Source organism: Rhea pennata, chromosome 2, assembly GCF_028389875.1.
Source record: "Rhea pennata isolate bPtePen1 chromosome 2, bPtePen1.pri, whole genome shotgun sequence".
Lineage (NCBI taxonomy): Eukaryota > Metazoa > Chordata > Aves > Rheiformes > Rheidae > Rhea > Rhea pennata.
In genome coordinates this window covers 26311651-26337586 of record NC_084664.1, presented here as the reverse complement: position 1 = coordinate 26337586, position 25936 = coordinate 26311651, and the positions used below count along the sequence as shown (strand labels likewise).

The window sequence follows — 25936 nt, the reverse complement described above, 5'->3', positions numbered from 1 at the left end:
CATACCGAGGCAATAAATACATAAAGTAAAATCCTCCACACATACTGGGATGATGGGAATTTCTCGATATTCAGAGGAGCTGGTACCTAGGCATAGCGAAACTCCCAGCACCTTCCGTACCCCAAAAAGCAAATCGAAAGCATGAGGGAGGGAGGCGAATCGCGAAGGCAAGTCTTTTTATTTTCCTCTTTTCACGCGAAGGGTTGTAATTAAAGGGGAAAGTAAATTAATTACATGAATATTAAAAGGTTACTCTTCTATTCTAACATTTGGTCACAAGTTGTCTAATGAAAAGGAATGCGGGCTGGAGGGCTGCCATGCCTTTGCTGCTTGCTGCAGAGGGCCACAGGCTGCAGCAGTGATTGTGCGTGACAGATTCTGGGAACAACGAGCCTGCGCGCAGATCATCCAGATGGAGCATGCTTTTCTAAATTACACCAACAACAGGGTGGCCCACAGGCAAACAAAATAGTTAAACAATACATAATAAAGTTTTTATTTGGTATTTCCTGTGAGCCTCTGCCAGTTGCCAGGGAGTGTACTGTATTTTTCTTTTGCTGTATTAATTGTTGACCACAACTGGCAAAGACCCAAACTAGCAGGGACAGATAAGGGGGGGAAAATGGCATCTGGACACTAAAGCCTCAAGTGTACTGGGAAAAAAAAGCACAAAAAATTACAGCATATATCTGGAATTTTCCAACTAACGATGTGCGGATGTGGTAGCGCTAGGGAAAAAGAGCCAAACTGAGCCTGCTTTGTTCACTAAGAGAGGCCCCCCTGTAACATTCCTTTTAGCTGTGCATATTTTGGCTTCAGTTGTGCAGTTTTAACTATATACTGTGTATGGAGCAGTTCAGTTGTTGCTGCATGAATCTAATGATTTTGTTACAAGAAATAAAACGCTGCCAATGCTTATGCATTTTTGTTGTTGAGAGATGTTTAAATAGAAGCTGTCTTTTAAATGTTAAATTATATGTGTTAAATTTTCAGAGGGAAGAGGGAGAAAATTTCATTAAGTGCAAGCTATCACTGTAACAGCTGCAAGGAGGAGACCCTCAGTAGCGGTGAATGCAGCCTTTTTAAACTTATCAATGAAATTGGTCCTTACAGTTATCTGCTGTAGGGAGAAGCTCACAATTTAGCAGTAACGCTTGGATAAAAAACAGGAGGCGGTGTAAACACAGTAGTTAGATACTGCTTTTCTGTTTTCTTTGTCGTTATAAACAGTTAAGGTATTGGCTTTCTAGGGAAGTTTTATACTCCTGATTCATTATATGCAATGTAGTAAGTGACTTTGCCACTACTAGTATGCAGCAAAGAGGAGGAAGAAACAAGTACAGGTTGCTGTTATTTTCTTCCTCGGTTAAAATAACCGTGCACATACTATTAGGCAGCCTCTTCAAAGACGATGAAAGTCTCTGGACAGACTATTGAGATGTACAGCAAAGATAACCAACTGCACGAGGCAGTGACAGAGTTTGCAACTACAGCAGGGTCTGTAGTTGAATCGATGGGAAGGAAATCGCTGTTATGAGCTTAAATAGTGATATCTTGGTTCTGCATTTTTGGGTATACTTGGACCATTCTCCAGTGACCAGTGGCCCTTGTTACCACAGGCTTATTTTCACTTCCCAACTCATATGCTCTTTCTGGAATTAAGTGTTTTGTTTTTACTTTGTTTTGTTTGGTTTTGTTTTTTGTTTTAGGACAGAGGCTGTTGTGATTGGTTTTAGCTGCAAAATACGGAAGTCATCTATTGCTTTATTTCTTTCTAAGTGTACGGTTTTCTTCTTCAAGAAATGAAAAGCAAATGAAAAAAAAAAGGAGCGTTCTCACTTGGCCTTATATTCATGTGCACGCTGGTTATCTGCAGGGTTGAACGTAGGGATCAGTCCCATAGATTTCTTTAGCACTGGCTTGCAGTGTAATTTGCTGTAGCAGATAGCTGTCATGCGTAGCTGATTGGCACTGGAAGAAGGCTGGACATGTCGCCAGTGGATTTCCCAGATGTTTGTTCCCATCTTCCAGCACTCAACTGCTGCCATTCCTTCCCCCAAACCTGTCTTCCTCCTCTCTCTACTGATTCCAGCTCCCACCCCAAATTCTCTGTGGAGTCTGCTGCTCAACTTGGCTCCAGACATGCCCCTCATCCATCTTCAGGTTTCCGTCCAATCCCAGTCTCACACCTCCTAAGCACCCACCTTTGTCCTCTACTTCCTTCCACTGCTCAGTCTTCTTTCTCAGTCAGTGTCGTTTATCCTGACTCTTCACATAAATTCCCCATCACAATTGTTCTTTGTCTCAGCAGGGGATATCTTAAGCTCTTCTCTTAATCCTAGCATTCATACTCTGCCCCTCACCCAGTCTGTCCAGCTATTTTCATCTCTGTAGTTGAGTGTGATAAGTTCCTCTTCAAGCATGGGATAAACCATTTATAGAGTAACAGGCTTTCTGCACTCAGTCAAAACCTCGAGATGCCTCGATGTCCTGCTGAGCCCCCTGGAGCGGGCCTGAAGTGTGGTTGTTGCAAACAAATCCTTCTGAAAGTGCAATAAGTATGCTCTTCTTAATGTCCTTACTGCGCATGTGCTGTTTTTCAGATTTATAACATGGCCAAATTTGGAGCTCACTTTAACAAGGATGGCAAAAGGCACCTCCTTCACGTAGAGGCCAAGTTCCACAATTCTTGTTCCAAAACATGAGAGCACCAGAGCTTCTCAAAAACAAGGTCACCAGAATTCAAGATGGGCAAACCATGTATTTGTCCCTAGCCTCACTGGTGGAAACCTCTGAACTGCTTCATCTGAAATATTCCAATAAAACTGAGTATAAACCAGAGAGATACAACATAGAAAATGCAATTGTAATCAGTGGAAGTTTGGTTTATAAGCTGCTGAAACAGGGTCTTACACAGAAATAGTATTACCTCAGTAATAGGCCATGCTGGCAGCTTGAAGACACTATAGACATGCTGCTCCTGACCACTGGGAGGAATCTGCAGACTTCTGAGAGTTTCAAAGAGACCCTTTCTGTTTCCTTCAGTGAAAGCCAAGGTGCAAAATCATTCAGTTTTTACTAATATATGTGCCATTTCCTATACCTCGGGTCCCTCCTGCATACCCTTAAAACCAATCATTGTGTGTCCTACCACATGTGCAAACTGATTCTTATTCACTTTAAAGACCCTCTACATATTTCCTATCCATAACATCATCTGTAAATGTAATTTATTCATGATTAGGGATGCCATTTGGCCACAGACTGCCAAAGCAGTGTAAAAACCCTTGACTGTAAAAAGGTTCAGGTCTACATCAGAGATGAGTGTGGCTTGGTACCGATCACTGACGGGGAAAAGACTCCATACTAGTCAGTCCCACTGAAGTCAATGAAGTTCAACAGGCAGTCTACTCTTAGCAAGATAGAAGTACTGATATTAAAATTGCTTTCAAGCTACAGATTCATTTTTTTTCTCATGAAATTAAAAAAAACCCATGTATTTGCAGTCTAATGAGTCAACATTCAAGACAAAATATGTAGCACTTTACTATAAGTCATATTAATTAGAATGAGCTTCATTTCACATGAGTCTGCTGGTTTCTTGTCCAGTCAGAGACAAGGCAAATCTTTTAAACTTTTAAAAAGATACTGATTTATAGAGTCATCATTATAGGAGCAGTACGTAATCTGTCTTGTACTCCTTTCAGATAGAAATAATTAAAATTACACTTGATCCTCACGTTAGCTGCGACATGTACATGGCATTACTATGTACAGCATTTCCCAGTCATGCTGTTGACTTACCAAAACACTTAGTTTCTGACCCCACAATCATTAGTGATTTTTAACAGCAGTAACTTAGTCTCATGGTATTATCAAAAAAAGAAAAATGGGCTAATTATGTTCTTTGTTTTCTAATATAAAAATTTGCTTTTCACTGGAGATTGCTGCTTTCCGTAAAATAGATATTGTTTATTAAATGGAATTCTATACTCATTAAAAAACATAGCTTATTTCTAATTAAAACTACTTTTTAAAATATTAGCAATTAAAGCCAAAGGTACAACTAGGTATAAATGATTCAACTGTCTGAACATGTAACCACCCAAAACTTCCATTGAAACCAGCGGGAATTACATGCATGCCTTGAGCTAGTTTGCAGTTTTTTATGAGATATACAGCTGGTTCTTTTAAAACAGCCAGGTAACATTAGCCTTTTTGTACATGCTGTTTTCTGCCTGAAATAAACAGATGAGGTCCTATCTCGTTATGAGCCTTCTGTACGTGGAGGTATCGAGCATGGGGCCATGCACCGTCACTTGGACTGCCGATCCATGCAAATCCCGGCGCCGCGTGCATGCCGGCTTAGTCTCTCTGCAGAAGCTCTCTGGTGCTTTTCTCTTCTCCCACCCTCAGTCTCAGTGGAGCCATGCCGTGAGGGATTTCCTGACTGCTCGAGGATGGTATTTACAGCCATCCTCCTGCTGGTTGATGGAAGTGGGTGGGATGGTGCAGTCCCTCTGTAGGTATTAACTGTGTGACAGTTCTCTGGAGGTGGCAGACACTCGTATTTCCTCACAAGGAATATGCAAGGAGAGGTTTACAGGAAATGAATCCTTCTGGATGCAGATCTTTGTGGGGAAAAGGCATGGACAAACATCATGATGACGATGGAGAAACACATATAGACTCTGAAGTTGATTTGCCCAAGGCCATATGGTTAGCTGGTGACAAAACTGATGCTGGCACAAGAGCTCTTGGCTCCCTCTCTCAGACCATTAGAGCACTCATGCTTGCTATTAGTTTCAGTCTGTCTTTTTGTCCCTTTTAAAGAATGGCTTATATATTGAGATAAACATTTTAGAAGGCCTTTTTTTGCATGTCCATTTTAATCATTTTTAAAAGGACTCTTTCTGGACAGCTTGGAGCCAGGAGTGATTCACAGAGCAGCAAGAGGGACATGGCAAAGAAGGAGACCTCCTGAACATTGTGTTTTTCATTCTCAGGCAGGAGGGGAGCAAAAACTTTTTAAAGCAGTGGATCTCCATCCTACACAGTAGTTGAGGCTCCTTTGTAGTCCATCTCCACCGTGCCAATGCAATTCAGCCTGTCTTTAATTTTAAGTATCATTCCTCTCCTGAGGGGACCCCAGGAGGAGGGATTGCTACTACCAGCAAATAACGTTGCTACTGATGGGCCAGGGAGAGCTAAAACATTTATGTCTAATTTGGATGTTTCCTTCTCTCCTGGAGACTCAGTACACTCATGTTTCACTGCCCCTGTGCCTGTAAACTGAAGTCCATTGCCTGAAGCTGGGAGTTTTCACAGTGTAACATGCAGCGTGCAGCTAAAACCAGCTCTGGACTATTAAAAATACCTCTCAGTGCAGCAGCCGTGATCACGGATGCAGAGTACATGTACTAGTCTGCTCTCCCTTAACCGCTCCTGCAATCCGAGTCTGTCGGACAGATGCCTGGGAAGCGGGTTTGTCCTCTGGGGGAAGGTGCTTCCTCTCTAAGGCTCCTGGCCACACAGCGTGCAAGGGGTTAACAAGGGAGCTACTTTGAAAACAGAGGCAGAAGGTCACTGGCGGCAACAGCAAAGACTCCTACAGCCTGCCATGGAGCGCCTTTCACCCGGCATTTCCCACCCAGGGGATTGTAAACATTGGCGCGCGGCCACGGCGTCCTACAGAACTTCTCTTTACTTTCAGCATATACATTTATGTGCCTTAATGGAAACTGAAGCACAGCAAGTTATTTCTGCATGTCCAGAAAGGAGAGAGGGAGCTTCTGTTCACGTTAAAGAGAAGAAGGAAAGAGCCATTACTCATGCTGGAATTTGAAAACATAGATACGCTTGTTTAGTGGTACTTCACATGTAACATAGCTGCTGTTCTCAGGCAAACTTTCTCAACTCGCAGGAATGTGTAGAATGCTGTCACTTCATCAGACTCCAGAAGAGCTCTTTTATCTGCCATTTGTTAGTAACTAGCAATATCGACCTTATCTCAGCGTCCTTTAGCCTGATGCAGTGCCCTCAGACAGGCGAACTTGTAACATGGAAGCACTTATTACCTTGAGCATTTCTTTTTGCGTTGTCTGAAGTTATTACCTCTTTAACTTAAATAAGATGCTGTATGTCAGCTTCTAGAGAGATGAGCTGTCTGTAAAAGGCTATTCTACAACATTGTTTTCACCAATAGAACATTTTATTTTTATCAAAATACAACCAGGATGGAATAGAGTCTCCAGAGATCCAGACTAGTTCAGATCTTTTTCATTTGACTAATCAGCATCTTATCCATAATTAATTTACTAAGGAATCTGGCTTCATGCAAACTATAGAAAGTAACAATGTAAGCTTTAAAGTTAAAGTTGGGAAGTAAAGCCTACCAAAATCTAATATTAGACTGCCTGTTATATGCTGGTACTCTACTAAATCGTGAGGTTCTTAATGTCAATTTAGAAAATCCTCTAGCATTTACAAATGCAAGATGTTTCCTTTGGGGTTCTTTAAAAATCTTGGGTTTTGTGCTGGATTGTGGATCATAAATTTTGCATGCGCAGTAGTGTATCAAATAGCAAGGGAGAGATGTTGCTACTTTCTCCATAGACTAAAAGAGTGCCCTCTTCTAGAGTTTTTATGAGCTCCATTTGTTAAAGGCAGAAGGATAGAATACAACTGCCTAGAGCCAAGGTAGAATCCACTCTAGTTAACATAATTAATTGTCGCTTTTATTTTTATCCGATGATGGTCTAATGTAAAATGCATACACATTCCAGAGAGCAGTATCCAAGTATCCAGAAACTCAGCTCCTCACCCCTTCCAGCTGATTGTCCTTAACCACTCAGCTACTTTCAGAAACAGTCTTGCCCCATGACTCATATACTCCTGGCAGAATAGTAACTTGGCTTCAGCAAAGGCGAGGAAAGAGCTGTCACCCAAAAAGCCCCTTAGCCTAGTAGTCACAGTATTTTCTTGGATGTAGGAGGTGCTAATTAAGTCCCCTTCAGACTGAATTTCCACTTTGAGATTAACATATTAAAAGCTGTACAAGATGCTAGTGTAGATGCAGATATGTAATGCTTTCATGACAACTCTCAGTCCCTGGGCTGTGCGGACTTCTGTTCTGTCCATATGGACTGAAGCTGAGAACAGATATTTCTGCCTAAACACGCATCACACAGTGGAGCTTCGGCTGAAACAGCCTAGCTGGTTTCTCCAGCACAGGCCATCTAAATGTGAGTGACCATCTACACTTAAGACCCGTGGGCGCTTTCAGAGTAAGAAAAGGAATTTAATGAGTAAAGTTGCGTACATAGTGAGGTAGCTCTAGAAAGTCGGTAGATTGTCCCGACATTTTAGTGGCTCTTAAGTCCACAAAGCTACGTAGGTGTGAGAGTCACACAGCCTGAAGTCTGCTTTGTCCTGCTGAAATTCCTTCAAATCATAACTCATTTCTGATGACTTGTGGTATATGTTTGTATTAATGTGTGTACCCATACACCTATCCATATGTTGTATTTCTTTATATAAAAAGCTCATCTTTTTTTCTGGAAACATGTAAGTAAAACTGTTTTCTCACTTTTTTAAAAAAAGAAAGATATTTTGTGAGGTTTTTGTTTCCCAAACTTAATTTTAAGGAGTACTGTTTAGCTCCCTCTCTATAGTATCATTTACGTTTATACTGACTTTAATTTAAAGCCATACATTTACTGAGGTTTAAGTGAAATCTACTGCATTTGATGTCAGCTGTAGAACAGATTCACGGTGTTGCACAAATTCTGTTCTAGGCTTTATGCCATAGCTGCAGGAAGGTCCAGCTTCTCATCAGCTGTCACGGCAGTAATAGGATTGAGGTTTGAAGCCTTATGGAGCAGCGAGGGCAGATGCATCCCACGAGCAGCTTCTGCTGCAGAGAAGCTGCCTTGCTGCTAGCACTGGGTTCCCCTGGGGTTTTGCTGTAATATAGGAGGTTTAACTGTAAGTGATTGCTTCACATCAGCATCCCTGACAGACGTTTCTGAGGCCACGCTGGATCTGCGTTGCTCCACCAGCCCTTTTATACCCTGTCAAAAAAAATGATACTTTTCCTCTCAGCCCTTAGACAGGCCTCAGTACCAGCGAGGTTTCCTCTGCTAGACAGAGCCTGTTTCACTAGGAGCACAAAGCTCTGTTTGCATTTCCAGCAGGGGCTTCACAGCCCCAGACTGCACTGGAGAGGGAGCTGGGCAGCCGTGAATGCTGCAGCAGTGCTGTGGGAGCCCATGCCAGCCCCTGCAGTGCTGCAGAGCACGGATACTGCTCACGGTGTCTCCAGTACAGGAGTACTTCTTTAGCAAGTTTATGGGACACAAAAGTGAGGAGAATCCCGTCCGTCCCATCCCCCTTCCTCCCCCCCCTAAAATAGCATTTTTAACAACTGTAGGTAAAAATGTAGCCTCATTGCAGAAAAGAAAGTTGTTTCATGCATCATCTCTGTAAGATATCTAGACAAGCATCTTGGTCTTAGATGTGCTGCAGACTACTCTTGTGCAAATCACACTTTCAATAAAAAAAGGCATTCAGAGAAATATTCTCAGATTAATTGGGACGGAGCCTGTTTTGCCCTAGTTCTGCATTCTGAGTGAAGATCAGGTAAGCACTTGCTCAGCAGCTAACCTGCTTATGCACACACTTCCTGTGCACATGCTGCCATATGCAAACAAAATACACCCCTACAGAGCCAGTGCAGTTTCACATATCTGTATACATTGGTTGCTAAATGTGTCCTTACCTTCCTCTACAGCTCTTGGCCATTAACTCAAAGCTCAGCATTGTTTCCTGAGTTTCATTGCCAGATGAATTAAAATCGTATCTTATAGAAGTTATTTGCACCAAGTTTCCCCTTTGATAGAGTCCCAAGCTAGAAAACTGTATTTTATCCATACTAATCTATAATAATTCTGTTTCCTGACAGAATTCTGTGTTGTTAAACTCTGACCTGGTGGTTATATTTGCCTCAAAATTGTAGTGATTCTTTCTTCTTGAAAGTGACTCATCTTCCCAGCTAATTCTGATATTTATGTTTCATCAAAAAATACTTCCACCTTTTTTTCGCATCTGGACGCATATCTAGAGTTCACAGCAATGCCTCTCTCGTAGGTAACTGTGTGTTACCCATTCACTGAGAAAACACTGTTTTCTTTGTATATCATTTCCTTCTGTTAAATCTGATTTGAAATGCAAGTGGGCCAAACTTCCAAGGGAGAGAGGTCTACAGTGGCCTTCATGGTTTTGCTTTATTTCATTTTTTTCTGTTGAGAACTGAGGTTTAACATAGCACCCCAGGAAGTGGAGAGACCTTTTTTTATTAACCAGACTCTGGTTTTCTAGTAGCAATGGGAAACTGGTCTTCATGCTGAAGCCAAACCGTAAGCGTTGGGGCTCAGACTATCTCATCTAGCTGTGCTGAACTCCAGAAGGGACCAGGTGCTCACAAAGGCAGCTTCAGGACATCTCAGCATTGGTCCTTGGTGCAAGTTCAAGCTAGATATTCTCCTTCTCTCAGGGACCGGGCGTAACAGATGTGAGAGACCTTTGAATAGCTGGATGCTGCCCAGCGGGAGCGTGTCGGATACTGGATGGGTTGGGTTTTTGGCTACCTAAAGATGTAGAGCAGCACAAAGCAACTGCAAAAAGGCCCAAGATCCGCTACTAGAAATTAGGACCATTCCCTCAGTTAGCTAATGCCAACAGGTGACTGATGTGAGTAGAAACATGCCAATTCATTGCAGCCAGATCTAGAAGACAAGATGTGTATTCTAAGGCACAGACCCAGACTGCCGTCCCCTTAGTGCTTTCTGTTGGGAATTCTCTTCCTTTTTACAGTGGGTGTCTGATTTGATTAGCAGAAGAGGCCAGCAATGCTTATGTCTTTCTGCCTTTGTGGGTTTTTTAGCTCTGTGGTACATTATTAGAATTTGCTTCTTCAGTCTACAAATTTACAAATTCTATTTGATTTTTACATCTTGAAGCAGGACTGAAGGATGACTACTTTTTTTAAAACCTATCATTTGCAATATCTTTAAGCATATCTTTATATAAATGCTTTGCAATATCAGAACAAACCTCATTGCATGCAAAGCTGACCACTTCTGTAAAGAACTGAGCTGTCCCATATTCCATAGAAAGCTGCTCTGAGGTTAATGCGTCATTGCTTTGATTTTATACACAGCAAGCACTGGTAAGACTTTCTTTGACTTTCATGGGCTCTGGATCAGGTGCTGTAGTGTTCTGATAGTGTTGCTGATACTATTTTGTTTCTTTTTGTGTTAAGATAAAACACTTTTCAAGTGAAGTTTCAGGTAGTCTCTCAGAAATGTTCTCTGTGTGGCATCAGTACTGAATTCTATGAAATACTCTGCTTAATGGAAATATATTTCCTTGTATTAGTTCTGAGATAAGTTCTAAATTCTAGCTAATGGTTGAAAATATTTCCTCATCTTAGCCAGTTTTCCTTTCTAGTAGCTGTTGCACACAACCTGCTTCGTGCACAGAGGCTCTTGAGGTAAAGGCCACTGTCTGTAGGTAAAATGTCTTCTGCTAGTATTTTAATACACATGCACACACACTCATACACACATGCACGCACACACATACACACACACGCATATGCGCTCACAATGACAACGGATGTACCTAGAAATATTCTTCATCAGCACCATCGTACGGAGTAATGTGGTTCTTCCTAGAAATGAAAAAAAAACAAAATTCTGATTAGTTTTGCGTGTGTAAGCCATCAAAGAAATGAATGGCTTCTTTATTTGTCAAGTTATCTTGGAGGAGATTCTAAAACTTACTTTCTTCAAGGCAGAAGTGTTTAACATCAAAAAGAAGAGATCACATGTTAAAATAACAACCTGATAGCAGGTGGTACGTGTGGTAAGGAATTGTCTCTTCTATAAATAGGTAATTTTTTTCCTTGATGACTTAACTAATAAAATAGTAAGAGCAATCTGTCAGTTTTCACAAAGCACTTAATTAAGCTTGGACCTAAAACTGAGATAAATGTGAATAAGGAGATAAAGTTGCAATTACCATGTGCAGTTCATGAGACCTGTAATGCTGCAGAGGAAGGCATTTATTTATATTAAGCCTTTAGTCAAGACATGAAGTGCTTTCTAAAACCCACCAGGGTAGTTTGGTTTTCTTTTACTGTAAAAGGGAAACTATTTTATTGTTTATATAAAAAGGCAAAATATAATCATTTTTCACTAATTCATTTTTCTCCAACCATACCTATAACTGAGATGGAACTAAAAACAGTTAGATAATAGTGGAAGGACCATTACTTGTAAAAGAAATGCAAAAAAAAAGCAATTAAGAGGACGGTTAAATTCATACAAAGTATCTTTTAATCAAAAAAAAATTCTTCTTTCAAGTCATTTGTTTTTGTGACTGTAGTTGCTCCTGTATTATTTTTGTTGCTGATTTTGTTACTGATATTTGACATTAGGCACTCTGGCGCATTTCTTTGCTTAAAGTGTTTCAGTCTCAAGAAGGATCATTTGCAAAAATGTGATTATCTAGACTAATATTACCACAGGATGCTAAACTGTATTGTGCAGTGCAGCCATTATTACCTGTCTCTCTCACAGTTAGAAATGATAACAGTTCTTTAGAGATAGATTAAGGGGAGTCCCAGGCTTTCTTAAAATAAATCCAGCATGCTCAATAAATGCCTTAAGGGCAACAGTGGGGAAATACAGAAAAACAGTCCCCGGCAAATAAAGCCAGCACGCTCCTCATCCAAAGCCAGAATGAAAAATACGTTGAAGTCATTCCACGCAGGCTTAGCGGGGATGTCCCCGTGCCGGAGCAGGGCGGCAGAAACCCCACCGCCTAATCTCTGCCGCCTTCTCCGCTCTGCAGATGGCACTTCTGCCGGGCCCCGGTCACCCGTCCAGACCGCAGAGGCTGAAATGTGATTAGGCAAATTCTTTATTTCCCAAGCAATCTTTAATATTCCATTGACCTCATATTAAGTAATGCTATGTTGTCTGAAGAGTTACCCATTTTTAAGCGCATTCATTTTAGAAGTTAGGTTCCTTCTTCTCAGGCCGCAGGGGGGTCGGCAGAGCGCGCCCAGCGAGCCACCGCGCTGCGGAGAAGCGCGTTGGTCAGCTCTGCAGCTGAGACTGCGGCCAGGTTCTGTGCAATCCATCTGCAATCCTGTCTGCTCAGACGAGCCTTGCTGAACGTGTCAGGCTTAGTCATACAGCTGAGGAGGAATTTACTGCGAAGTCTGGAGAAATTTGGGCAAGCCATTTTAGAGTCCCAAATCTGAATAAGAAGCCATGCAGTAGCAGCTCCATAGTAAAAGTTCAAAGATTCCCCTCTAAATCTTCCCAAACTATTTGAAGCAATAGCATTACCTTTTTTATCTTTATGTCGGGAGACCATGAAACAGCAACGCAGAGCTGTATTCAGTATACTGCCTTATATGTTCTGTAGCTGTATTCCCTCATTTTTATTCAAAAAACAAACATGAAAATAAATGAAAAGATCATTTTAAAATGCCCCAAAGATAATGTGAAAATGCCTCCAGTGAGAACTGCACAAATAACAAATCTTAAGAACCATGTTAGAGAATTAAAATCTTGCAGACGGTCCTTCTTGAGGCTGAAATGCTTTAAGCAAGGAGATGAGCCAGGGTGCCTAACGGCAAACATCAGCAACAAAATCCAAAAATCCACACCAAAACCGGTACAGGAGCAACTACAGTCACAAAGGGAAACGACTTGGAAGAAGAATTTTTTCCAATTCAATGAAACTTTGTATGAATTTAACCATCCTCTTAATAGTTTTTTTGGCACGATCTTTATGAAAGCTCATGTTGAGGAGGTTTTATAGGGCTGTTAAAGGTCCCATCAGAAATAATTAGAGTAGGAATCAGCTTTAGAGGGCTCAGATGAAGATGTCTCCATCTGAGCCAGCCAGCTAGATCCTCCTCAGGGAGTGTAAGCAGTTGTAGCCTGTATTCCTCAGGCCTGTGCAACACGCTTGCTCTGAAATAAGGTGAATTACACCCTGGAAGTACCAGCTGCTTCCCTCTGAGTATGAAGGGAGTCTGGCTGGGAGTCTGGGGAAGCAAGACCCAGGCCCCCGGGCGGCTCGCCGCCTGCTAAAGGGTGCCGGAGACCTCCGTGGGCGCTGGAGCGCGGCGGCCCGCAGCGCTAAGCGCAGCCCTTCCCCGGCCGTCCCCAGGCACCGTTCAGCCGGGGCCGTGCCCCGAGAGCAGTTCGCCCGCGGCCACCTTTCTCCGGAGGGTGAGGATTTAGCAGCGCGGGCGCAGGCCGCTCGGCCGCGGCGCCAGAGGGAGGGACGTGTCCTGCCCCGCTGGATTTCCTCGCCGCAGCCTCGTCCCTGCTCGGCCCCTGCGGCCGCGCAACTGGGCGTTAGTCTGTCCTCAAAGCCTGCGTCTTTGCTCCTCAGCCCTGTCCCTAACCCCCGACTGTCCTTCCCGAGCCGCCGGCTGTCCAGGCAGGAGCTGCGTTTGGAAAGGGCTGTGCCTCGTGCAGGCCCGCTTAAACCGAGCAGTTATCCAGAAGTGAAAACCTGCTCGGTAAAGTAAGCAGCAATTAAACGAGACTGACACAGGGCCGCCCTCGCCCCGTTAGCGAGCGGACACTTGCCCGCTAATTTGATTGCGTATCAGAAATAGGTAGCGTGAAGCGGCAGGATTGAAACTCCTGCGGCTAAATGGTCCCAGATAGCAATATCTGTCAGACCTGATAAGGCAGGCAGCTTTATTTCAAAATAAAGTTCTGTTTCTTCTTCAGCCCCTAAATGCATCTGTGCCGTATTGCTCACCGAGCACATTTCCTTGCTGTTCTGCCAGGCGTCGGACCCTGTGTCGGCAGACTTCGGCAGGTACTTATCGCCTCTCTAATGTCACTCGGTTGCATATTTCATTTATTTTCATCCTGAAGTGCTGCCTAGATCTTTTGACACTTCACTTTTAAGAGACAGCAATCTGCAGCCACTGATAGCGTCCTTAGCTGGCATCATCCCATCTTGTCTGGGCAGTCAGGACATGAAATGTGCGCTGGAAAAGGAGCACATTTGCTCCTCTCGGTCCAAACATGCAAATTATTCTCAATCTTTTTGTATTTAGATTAATCTGTGAGATAGGAAATGTCACATTGTATTCCTCACTGAACAGGCAGAGCAGACTGAAAAGCTAAAAGCAGCATAAAGGGTTTAAAGGGCTAAAATGCCAACACGGTCAGCGAAGCCCACAGCCCAGGTGTGTAGGAGCTGTGCAATGATTTCAGGCCCTCTTTCGGCATGTGAGCGTAAACCCCTTTTCTTACTGAACAGCCATCACGTGCCACATTAGGCGCACGTCAGATTTTCAGGGCAAGCTTGTTTTACGCAGAGCGCAGATGCTGGCTTTTCTGATCCTAAAAATGGGGCTCGGTTATCGAGGTGCCGTGTCGACGGGCCGTCTCCTTCTGTGTGTGCCGGCGGCCCGGCTTACCTACGCACAGCAATTTTTCACTCTAAGTCAGAGCAGTGCTAAAGAGGAAGCGATGAGCTAGTTGTTCGGCCTCACCATATCCTGTGTTCAGAATAATTTTCATTTCTACTTATCTGCAAATGTTAATGGAATGTCCACAAATATTTTCTCGGTTTCTATGGTAAAAGAAAGAGAGTGTGAAACTGTGTCAAAACCACAGCATCATCTGCATCATCCTGTGCTTTTCGCGAGAAGACCCCTGGCACTGCCGGAGTCATCTGTGGTATTGCTTGTATGTAAACCGACATTTAGCAAATGTTGATCCCTGTCAGATGCACATCTTGAAACACATTCTTGCATATAGGGGTTACTTCATCACTTTTATAATTACACAGCAATGACAGAGTTTATCAAAACAGCTCAACACAAGTTACTTCCTCTCTGACTCTAAAGCAGTCAGACGTTTGCTGGAATTAACTGTAAGGCTTTGGAAATAGTTCTTTTTAGCGTTTAAGTTTCAGAGTTGCTCAGCACTAAAATCTCGGGGTTCCCCCGGGAGCCCGTGCACAGAGCCTAGCAGGGTGCGAACGCAGGGGAACCGTGCCAGGGAGCTGGCACGCGGCGGTGGCGGCGCGTTCCCGCACCCCGCCAGCACGCCGGCGCTCCCCCCGAGCCAGCCCACGGCGCCGCGGCGGCCCTCGCACCAGCGTATCTCCCTGGAAGAGGGAAATCCGTGGGATGAACGGCCGCAGGCATTAACCGAGCTGTCTCGAAACCCTGCGGTCACCCGGTGCTTTGCGAGCGCAGCGCCTGAGCGTGCCGGGGCCGGCGACACCGGCGAGCGTCACCCCATCACGGTGTGCTGGCAGAGCCTCGCCGATCCCCAGTCCCTGACCCCCAATGCCCAATCCCCGCTCCGGAGACCTGGTGGCGTTTCTGCACGCTGGCAGCTCTTGCTCCTGACACTGCGCTCCGCCTCTGACAAATCACGACTGGCTGAAGTTGTTATATCTAATTCCTCAAAGCAACATTTCTGCGGTACGTCTTTGCACGTGTCCCGAGAGAATAAAAGTGCAGATCAGAGTCTGAGAAAGACGCCCGCATCATGAAAAAAAAATGTGTGCCTCTTAGGAGGAATCCTCTGTCTGATTCAGCCTGTCTTTGGGCAGCTCCAGTAAAAATCCCCTGACCTCAAGTTACATTTCTCTTCTTGCACTGGAGTGAATCTCTGAAGAAACCTTACAGAGACGGATAAAAGCATCACCAGCATGGTCTCAGTCAGGAAAAAAACCCTAGAGTTACATAACACCCAGCTTCCATACGGGAATCTGTCGGTGTGGGCAGGGATCTGGAAGTTTAGATCCGCTCGGCTCCGCAGTACTTTGCTCTCTGTTACTGAACTGTTGCAAAGACAAATTTTATGAATAGAGATCAAAGTGTTTGAGAGGACTGTTAGCAAATATGACCACTTGTGCAAATATCCGTGAACCTCCCTTCAATCGCCATTCAGTAGCTGCAGAGGCTGTCAGGGCATGTAATGATCGTAATGAATGTTGTATTTGCTTTTGTTTCAGCTGGCTTTGACCAGCAAATTTGGCTGATTGCTTCCATTGTTATTTCTGCTTAGGAGACAATTACGTTGTTATCATTAAAAAGCCACTCTGTTTACACATTTCTGTGGACTGGTCTTGAAATTCCAACCTCACTATCCTAGTTAAAACAATTTTTTTGAGTTATTTTTATCCTCACCTGCAGTCTTTTGCTTCACTTCATGCTCCTCTTGAATGCTGCCTTTCCCCATACTTACCTTTGTGTTTGTCTGAGAAACAGGACAAAAAAATTTGAGGCCCTCCCTGCCCCTGAGTAACCTTGTCCGCGGTTTAAATACTGCCTTTTAGCTGACGATCCCGTGGTGTTATGGCTGGGTTGTGATTGCGTTCGGGAGCAGGATACTCCTGTGGCTCTCAGATTATATTCTAGCGCAGAGCAACTCGTGCAGGAATCCAAGGAAGCTCCTTGTATTCGTGGGTCAGCGTGCCGCAGATACAGTCAGCCGCATCTGTATTTGGTCTACTTGTGGGAAACGAAAGGATAAATATAAACTGTCCCATCTCTGTTGTGGGTCCAACGTGCAGGACTCATCAAAGCACATCGGTGGCCCAGTGCCAATAAAATCCGCTGCAGCAGGAGCCAGCAGGACAGGGACAGCCGAAAAGCAGCTGCTTTACGTGGCATATTTCCCTAGGAAAGAGTGTTTGAAAATAAATGGTGAACGAATTTGGGGCTGATCTAACCACCAGCAGGTGGGCAGAGACAGTCACAAACTGTAGAGGTCAGGAATCTGCCCAGGAGCCTGTGCTGTACTGTTTTGTCAAAAACGATACGAGTTTAAGGTATCTCCATGTGGAAGTGACTTGGGAGACTAACCTAAAGCCTCGCTGGCCACAAAACTACGCTGGACAGCACTGCGTGCCTTCCGTAAACGGGGGAGGTTTTGACTTGCTTTGTATCCAGATGACAAAAAATAAGTTAAAATTCCTCCGGTTCAGCATAAAAGGAGAGCATTTGAGACTGGTGGGACGTGTTCCCTCAGGTTGGCTGCTTCGGTTAGCACCACTTTTGCACAAAGAAAGTACCTAACTGTAAAGGGCTTAGGACAGACGTGGGCTACGCCCGCAGGCTCCAATGTGTCCTGCAGGCAAACACACAGTATTGCCCGCCTTACTGGTTTCCAGTTTGGTGACTGTATCGAAGGGATCCTGACAGGGTGTTGAGAAAAAACAACTCTGCTCTGCAGGGAGTCTGAACGTCCACTGGAAATGTTTGGGGTCCACCAGTTGCAGCGGTTTCAGAGAGGTGTTCTGCCACTATGCCGTGATACTGTGATATCGCGCCCGCGTTGGACTGCGTTGTGCACAGTCGTACAACACTGTGTTGTGCAGTGCGGACTGCACTGCTCCTGAGAAGAAGGGGCCTCACTTCCTGACTCACCATCACCGCAGTTATCCATACGGAGCCCTTTTCTGTGCACTGACCCAAGCAATTTGCCCCAGTTTGTGAGATTTTACAATTTGGATTAAGGTAACCTGGGGCTGTATGCAGCAACTCCTAGGAAGTTGTAATTCAGTAGATAAGCATGTTCTTTCTTATGTTCCTTTTTGTTTTACAGGTTGTTACTTTGTGGTATAGAGCTCCTGAAGTTTTGCTTCAGTCCAGCTATGCAACACCAGTTGATCTCTGGAGTGTTGGCTGCATATTTGCAGAAATGTTCCGTCGAAAGTAAGAAATGTAGTTTTATTTTCTTTTTTTTCCCCATGAAATTTGAAAAAAAGTTCAATAATGACTGGTACAATACAGTGGCTCATTTTTATGTTGCAGAGGGCTGATAGGATGTTTTATTTCCAGCATAAAATGTAAATACCCATTGTATATTCCAATTTGTTGCCGTCTACGAGTCTTTTTCTTTGTTGATGGGAGTCTCCCTCAGCTCCTGGTAAAGCCTGTATGAGCACTGTTGTATTCCTGTTACGCATGAATCCAAATGTAGATAACTGTGGGCAAGAGGGGCTGTTGATCAGTTTGAGTACAACTGAATTGTGGAAAGCATTTACTTTGTGGAAGGCAGGGCACGGTGTCTAGCAGTCTTCTTGCTCTGGAGTTTGCGCATGAGAGCACCAGATGTTTGTTCACTGTCCTCTCTTGGCGTATTTGAGACCTGGAAAGTCACTGTAATGACTTCTAGAAACAGAGGTAGGAATTTCTGAAGAATAAGCTATTTTGACAAGGTGTAGGATAACAGTGGTAGTAAAAGGTAGTCAAACAGACGTAAGACTTCTTTTTTGGCTGATTCAATTAATTTAGCTATGAGAACTATTTTTCTGTGACCTATTACAGCTGGACACAGCTGAGTTGTGAATGGGAGAGGAACGCTTGTTTACTGTTCTCTCCACCTGGAAGTGGAAGCTAATATGGAGGTTTTGCCATGTAGGGTGTGGGGAGGAGCAGCCCCCCAAGAACCTTGGCAAAGTAAATCTGTCTCAGTATTAACCTGATCACATGCATTTTGGTTGAGATGAATGTAAAAAGTGTATGTGATGATCATCTAGTTTATAGTGAGGTCCACAGAGAAACTGTACGTATCATTTTGTAACAGCTACTGTAAAATCAAAGAACATATATAATGAAAATGTGAAAGAAAATGATATACGAAGTGGTCTAAAAACCAAAACAGATATAACTTTCAAGAATAGTCATTCTGCAAGGGCCTTGAGAAACAACTATTTAGTAGCAGCACATTGAGATGAATTTATATAATGTGAAGTTCAAAATACTAATTGAAGTCTTGCAAAAGAAGTTTGTGATTCCACTACTTATTAATGTTAGTATATGGAAAAATCATTTTTCTTGGGCTTTTTGCCTGGTCAAATGGCCTGGGTAGAATTATTACACTCCACCCTCTCTGTGTCTGACTCAGAAATGAGGTCAGAAAATGAGAGAAAAGAAGAATGTGGATTTTAGGAGTATCAATTAAGCACTCCACTGCAAACTTTTGAAGATTTCATCTTATCCCATATACTGCCAGGTTCACAATGGCATTAAGCCATTAGTATTTTTTCTATTTAAATTGCAATCAACAAGCTCGTTTTAGCATTTACAATAAGAGTAAAACAGAACAAACAACTGAATAGAGAACTTACTTTATTATATTCTCAGAACTCTTTATTTTTTCTTATCTAACTTGCAGTATTCCTGCATTATTGCCATATACAAGCACCATCGATTGAATTTTCCTGTTCCTATTTTGACATTTGAGCCTGACTTACTCTCCAGATCTCCCAGATCCAACATAGTAAATTGAATTAGTGACAGTTAAATTCTCCACTTCAATGCAAATATTATGTTAATATTACAAATCATAGACTTTTTAAAGGAAATGAGAGCTGAGTAGAAGCAGAGTTTGATAAAACCAGGACTTCTGTTATCCTTGCCAAATGCAGGGTCAGTCTGACATTCTCAGTCCTAAGTTTGGGAGACAGTCAAAAACTGTAGAGGTCAGGAATCTGCCAAGTCTGTATGTACTATGTTGTTTCATTGCAAACAATATGACTTTCAGATACTTCAGTATACAAGCATGACTTGGAAGACTAAACTAAAGCCTTGTTGCCATAAAGCTCCCATGAACAGCACTGAGTGGTATCTTCATGGACATTTTATCGGGTTAATTCTGCAATGCTCTCTGTGTGAAATATGTTGTCTTTCTGATTTTCTTCATGAATTGCAAAAGCAAATCCATGTTACTGTGATCTTGGTAGCAATAAACTGTAAAATTTTGCAAACTCTATGGATTATTTCCAAAAGCTTGAATAAGTGGAACAGCTATTTCTGCTGGAAGATGGTAGTGCCCTTGGGTAATCACCCATCTGCTTTTCAGCTGGTGTTGATAGGATAAGAGCATGAGAATGCAGCTAAAGCTTAGAAGTGGATGTTGGTTTGACATTAAGACAGCCTTTTCTTTTTACTGTATTACTGAGTGCTTACTCTTATTTTGCTTTTTCTCTGAAAGATTTTAAAGCTCCGTTGCTTTTAACAAATTCAGTGAGACGCACCTATATTTTTTTTATCATGGAGACTTCACTGGAAATGGAAACAAAATGCTTCACAACATCCCTAACCTGTTTATGCCGTGCAGAGAATTGGCAGTGCTTATGTAGATTTGTGCAAACGCCGTCAGGATTCTGTAGGTTCCGGCAGGTTACCTACTACCTTGCTACACAGTAGAAAGCTTTTGGTTACTGATAGTCATTGAATGGCATTTCATTCTCATAGCCTTCACACCAGTCCACACTTTTCTCTATTCCAGACTATTTTATTTCCCTGTTCTGGACTACGCTATATGGGAGTAACGTCAGAGAGATTTGAACCCTGCAGGAATGGTCCATGCCCCGTGTTACAGAGTGCTATGTCCTGAGCAGAAGGCACCTCATTTAGCTTAAATTACCCTTAAGACAAACCATTTTAAGACAAATGTAAACAAAGTATTTGTTTAAAAAATACATCCAAAATAAGTCATATTGAATATAAGAATTATTTAAATAAATAAATAAATAAATCTCTGTCTAAGTATACTTAGAGTAAATTTGAAGGTTTCTTGCATCTTGCCTGATGCAGCTATCCAAATGATACTTCTCAGCTGAGGACTGCAGATCTCCTGAAATCTGGGTTTGAATAAAGTCCTAACTTTAATTATAGCTATGCACATTTTACTTAAGCATACACATTTTAAATACACATTAAACATGCACATTTTAATTATGGTACAGATCTGTTGGCTTCTCCACTTTCATATGTGTACATACTACCTTAGCCTGCTGGGATCTGTAGTCACGAAGCTGGGCATATGTGGTTGCACAGTGGCTGTAGCCTGAAACCGCTGTCATGTTTCCCCAGGATCCTTACTAACAAATCAGCAAGAAATTGCTCAGTAGCCAGGTACACAGATTATGTAAGCAGTGAATATTCTGCTCCATGCATGCTTTCCTGTCTATGTGCTCTGCTGATTAGAGTAGAATCGTAGAATCATAGAATCAGTAAGGTTGGAAGGGACCTCTGGAGATCATCTAGTCCAACCTCCCCGCTCAGCAGGGTCACCTAGAGCATGGTAGACAGGGTTGCATCCAGGTGGGCCTTGAATGTCGCCAGAGAAGGAGACTCCAGAACCTCTCTGGGCAACCTGAGTAGCATCAAATGAAGGATTATATGAAAATTCCCATATATTAGAGTTTCAATTTTTAAATCTTCCTTCTAGTTAAATAGGCTGCAGTCATTTCTAGCTAAGTTTGGATGGACTGTCCTTAGCTAACTGAAGTGTAAATGGATTTGTTCCAGTGACGCCAGTTTTTTCTGATTAAAAGCTACGGTGCATTGGTCATAATAACTAGTAAGGAAAATTGTAAGGTGTACTATTGGTTGCAACAGTATCACAGAATCCATCAGAGATACAGCTGGCAGGACTGACAGGGACCCAAAGGCATGGGGATACCCAATGGCACACTAAGATCAGCAACTTTCATGTCTCTTCTCAATCAACAGCTGTCACTGAGCCAGCTGCATTAATCTCATATATATAGCTGTAGACACTACTGTTAAGTAATATGTTTAATTAAAAATAAGCATTATTTATAAAAAGACTTCATTCCAAGGATGAGCATTTTCTTAGCCAGTAGGAAAGGGCCTCTTACCTCCAATCTTCAGCAAATTAATCTTCACAAGCATTACAAATATCAGTTCAGACCCAATACTTGAAAGAAAATGCTCTCCCAGAAACATTTCCACCTCCCCAAACCAAAACTAAAAAATTATTATATCACTGCCCCTAGCTTCATTCAGCCAAGCAGAAAATTAACTCCATATATGTGGACTTTTACAAAGAAAGTGCATGCACCAGCTCCGTGGTGCTTTAATCAGTCTGCTGTTGGTAAGATCAGCAGTCCGACAAGACTGGCACAAATAGCATGACATTGTTATTTTTTAATTTTTAAATTTTATATCATGCTTTTAGTCAGTTGTCTTATTTTTCAGCTTTCTCCAACAGCTCCTAATATATGTTAGACAGTCATTGCATTGCCAACTATGCTGGAAAACTATAGTAGGAGGTAAGAGATGTGTGACAACTAAAATACCTATGATGAGACAAGTTCTGTGAAGAGCGCGAGCAAGGTAGATGAACAAACTGTAAGAGTAAAAGTCGTCTTTATGAGAGTGTAAGTGTGTCCAGTTAGAGTAGTTACATCATTGTATGCAGACAAGCCCAAGACTTTGTTGCTCTTGGTAATATCTTGGTAATAAAGATGTGATAAAATCAAAGCATAGAGCCCAGTAATGAGACTGTGATATAAGAACTGGATTTGGGACCTACAGGCTCCTTTTAATCATGAACAAAACATTTAACAGTTAAGCAAAAAAAAAAAAAAAAAAAAAAAAAACTAGCAAAACATTCATATTCATTCTTAGATATAGTGTTTTACAGCATAGAATAATTGCAAGAGATCTTTCAGAATAAAATCTGCTATGTATTTATTCCACTTCCCAGACAAGTCATAGGTTACCAGTTCAGTCTCTAATGCAGCTGATCCGTTGCATGTACTTTTTCTAGTTCCACTCCAGAACCAAGTGCTAGCGTAACAGTCTGTTGAAGGAGACAGGTCATGGTCCACTTCACCACCAGATTGCACATCACATTTTGGACGAAGGAAGAGCAGTGGACATTGAAATCCATGTGTCAGTTATGGCCTTGTGGAACAGGGGATGGTCGAGCGGTTTCAGAAAAAATAGCCAAATATAATGAAAACACCTGGCTTTGGGCTGTCTCTAGAAACTGAAGCTGGTTAGGAAAGTTTGAACTTATATCCCTAGGTGGAAAGAATGTCTCTTTTTAGCTTTATCATATAGTAAAGTCTTGGCTTCATCGAAATCATTGTTGAAATTAACCCTGACTTCAAAGGGGACTGTAAACTTCCCAGAAGCAATTTGATGTGGCAGAGTAGCACAAAGCATGGCAGAGCTAAACTCTGTTAATGTATATCGTGCAGCACTTAGGTGGAGTGTTGCCTCTGCAAGATGGTGTTGCAGACCAGCAAGACGGGGAGGGTATTGTGTTGTGTTGTCCTGGCTTCCAGTCCCTGCTCTTCTTGCAGTGACCCTGCACAAGCTGTCTGTTATCTTATCTAGGAAATAAACCTTCATAGTTAACTCCCCAGGACTGTGAGACTTTCATTCAAAATAAGGATTGCAATGTATATGGGAGATACTAAGAACTGTCGGTTGTGGAGCTGATGCTGGTATTCAGTCTCTCTGCTGCGGTCTACATGAGACTCTGTGTAGCAGAAGCTAAATGGGCAAGAATTTAGATCATTCTGTCAGCGTGATTATTGTTATCTGGCTACCAAAGTATCACAGGAAAAAAAAAAAAGTAGTTTTGAAGGAATTTAGGTTGTCAATATTTGAGCTACTGTATGCATGTCTTTACGCAGAACAGGAAGTCTAGTATCCCATTTGTTGCTGGTGGGCAAGTAAGTGATAACTCCTAACAGATCCTACAGGTTTTCTGCTGCTTTGAATGGGACAGGTGGCTTTTATCTCAGGAGAGATTTGCAGTCCAGTTAGTTCTTGAGTCTGGTCTTCAAACTAGCATCATTTTGGTTATGCACGCGTTTGGTTTGAATTAGCTGTTCTTATAGGTGCTAATTTCTCACAGATGTAGTCATTTAAGGTTGCACTTTGAAAAAAATTAGGTATACATCTGGCAACATATGTTCAACAGCAGAACCACAGATTTTAAACTACCTAAGCATGTTCTTCACCCAGAGAATGAAGAAGTAGAGATGACAGTGAGCTTTGGAGAATATAAGTTCTGCTATTGCAGAGAATTGCTTGGCAATTCACAGTACTATGTCCTTTACTCCTGATACATCTTCCTTGCCATTCCTTGTGATTAACTGTCTTGATGCTGAATGCTTTTGATGAGTATACAATTAATCTGTAACTTTCCAAATGCATACCTGCCTGGAGGCTTTATATGTATTAAGTGACCTTCAGTTCAAACTATGCCATAGTATGTCATCACTTAAGAAATGTTTTCCGTTAATCTCGCTGAATTATTCAAAGCATTGGAGGCACAGAAACTTTTGTTTAAAGCCTGTGATCAATGGTGAAGTATCAGATGCTGGAACACTCATAACAAAATACTATGCAGCTTAATACAGAGCTTATTTTTCTTAGACCAGTCCCTGTTCTTGCCATAGACCAAGTGTATCAGTGCAGGCAAAGGTGTGACTGAAGAGTCTGTGGTTTGGACAGGACCAGGATGAAGGTGAGACCATGTGTTCCTATACAATGCTGCAGATGAAACTCTGTCTCAAATTGAAATTGACGGGAAAACTTATGATTTATGTAGGGTAGGAAATCATGGAAACATTACCGCAATTTCTGTAGGATAGGATTACATTCTTTGGCTTTTTGCAGTGATCTGTATTAACACTTGTTTGGCACACTGTTGTGATCTTGTTCACCAGACTGGGTTTTTAACCTCTTCCTATGTGGATAGACATGAAATGCTAGTCACGCTGAACACAAGAGAAAGAACGATAACTCTGACTGCTAGGGGTGAAGACTACAATTTCATTTTACCTCTTTGCACATACAATGGTAGTACCAGGAGCAGAGTCTGGAAATATCTACCAGAGATATACCAGTATTATCATGTACAGATTTGTAAGGTGTATTTCTGTGACATCGTTTTGTCTCATATCACATGCGTTTTAATTCTTTGTTGCTTATACTCCTGTGCTTCAGCATATCTGAGGGTTTATTCCTCACTGTTTTAGGTGGGCACTGCAAATGCGCAGCAGTTGGAATATTTCACTTTGCCTACTAGATCCTGTAGTTCTGCATGTGGTCAAGTTTCTATCTTTTTCAGCTCTTAATCAGACCTCTTTGTGCTCCCTTCTCCTATTTTCAGCACATTTCTGAAATGCTTTTCAAAAGCAAAGAGAGAAGAGACCAGTAAGATGTTTCCCAATCATCTAAATACTGAAAAAAAGAAAGAAATAGATGGAGCAGGAAGGGAATCCATAAAAGAAAAAAAAAAAGGAAAAAAGGAGGGGGAAGAGGTATATCTGGATACTGAGAAGGAAGGAGTAATAAAGCCAAGACATCACAGATACCTAGGCAAAAGGCACCTCAGGAATACGTGTATGAACTCCGCTTACAAGTGGGGTTTTCCCTGTAAACTGGCAAACTTCTTAAATGTGGTATAAGAAAGAACAGTTCTCTTTATCACTCAGCAATTTTAAACACAGACTTTGCAATCATATTATCTGGTGTTTTCCAGTGAGCCTTAAACCGACATATCTAGTGGACCAAAAGCTTGAAAACATAATCATTCACTTGACTGCCTGCTCTCAGTTAGATTTTGGTAGCAGGAAAATTAAAACAACAGTGCTTTCTTCTTTCTTTCTTCTTTGTCTTTAACAAGCAAAGGTGGATGTTGCAGCTTCTAACTGTAAAAGCTAAACAGCTTGATTTGCAATCTTTGAACCAAGGTACTGTACAGTTTTGGCCTGAGTTTGTTTTTGCCATTTTTGGAAATTATCTTGTTTTGTTACAAGAATGATTTAAGTTGCAAGTGCCATAAAAGTTCACCACAGCCCAGACCAACTGCGCTGGGAGAAGGTTCATTCCCTGGAAAGATCTTGTCAGCATTCAGAATTCTGTGCTTTGCACTTTTCCTCCTTTATTCTTCTGCCATTCATGTGCATATGGGTGTGTGGGAGGCTGATGGTTTTTCCAAACCAGACTCTAATAAAATAGGATTTTTTTTCTTCCTCTCCAGATAGGTGGCCAGCTTATTACAGAAAATTTTTTTAAAGCGTC

The 25936-nt window shown here is 42.2% G+C and overlaps 1 protein-coding gene across 4 annotated transcripts in view; it reads left to right on the top strand.

Annotated features, from left to right (window-relative positions):
* Window positions 1-25936, top strand: part of CDK6 (cyclin dependent kinase 6) — a 123929-nt gene that overhangs the window by 76400 nt on the left and 21593 nt on the right. For all 4 annotated transcript variants that reach the window (XM_062569123.1, XM_062569122.1, XM_062569124.1 and 1 more), the window contains exon 5: window positions 17676-17785. In XM_062569123.1, the coding sequence (XP_062425107.1) occupies window positions 17676-17785 (110 nt within the window). The remainder of the gene's footprint in view (window positions 1-17675; window positions 17786-25936) is intronic.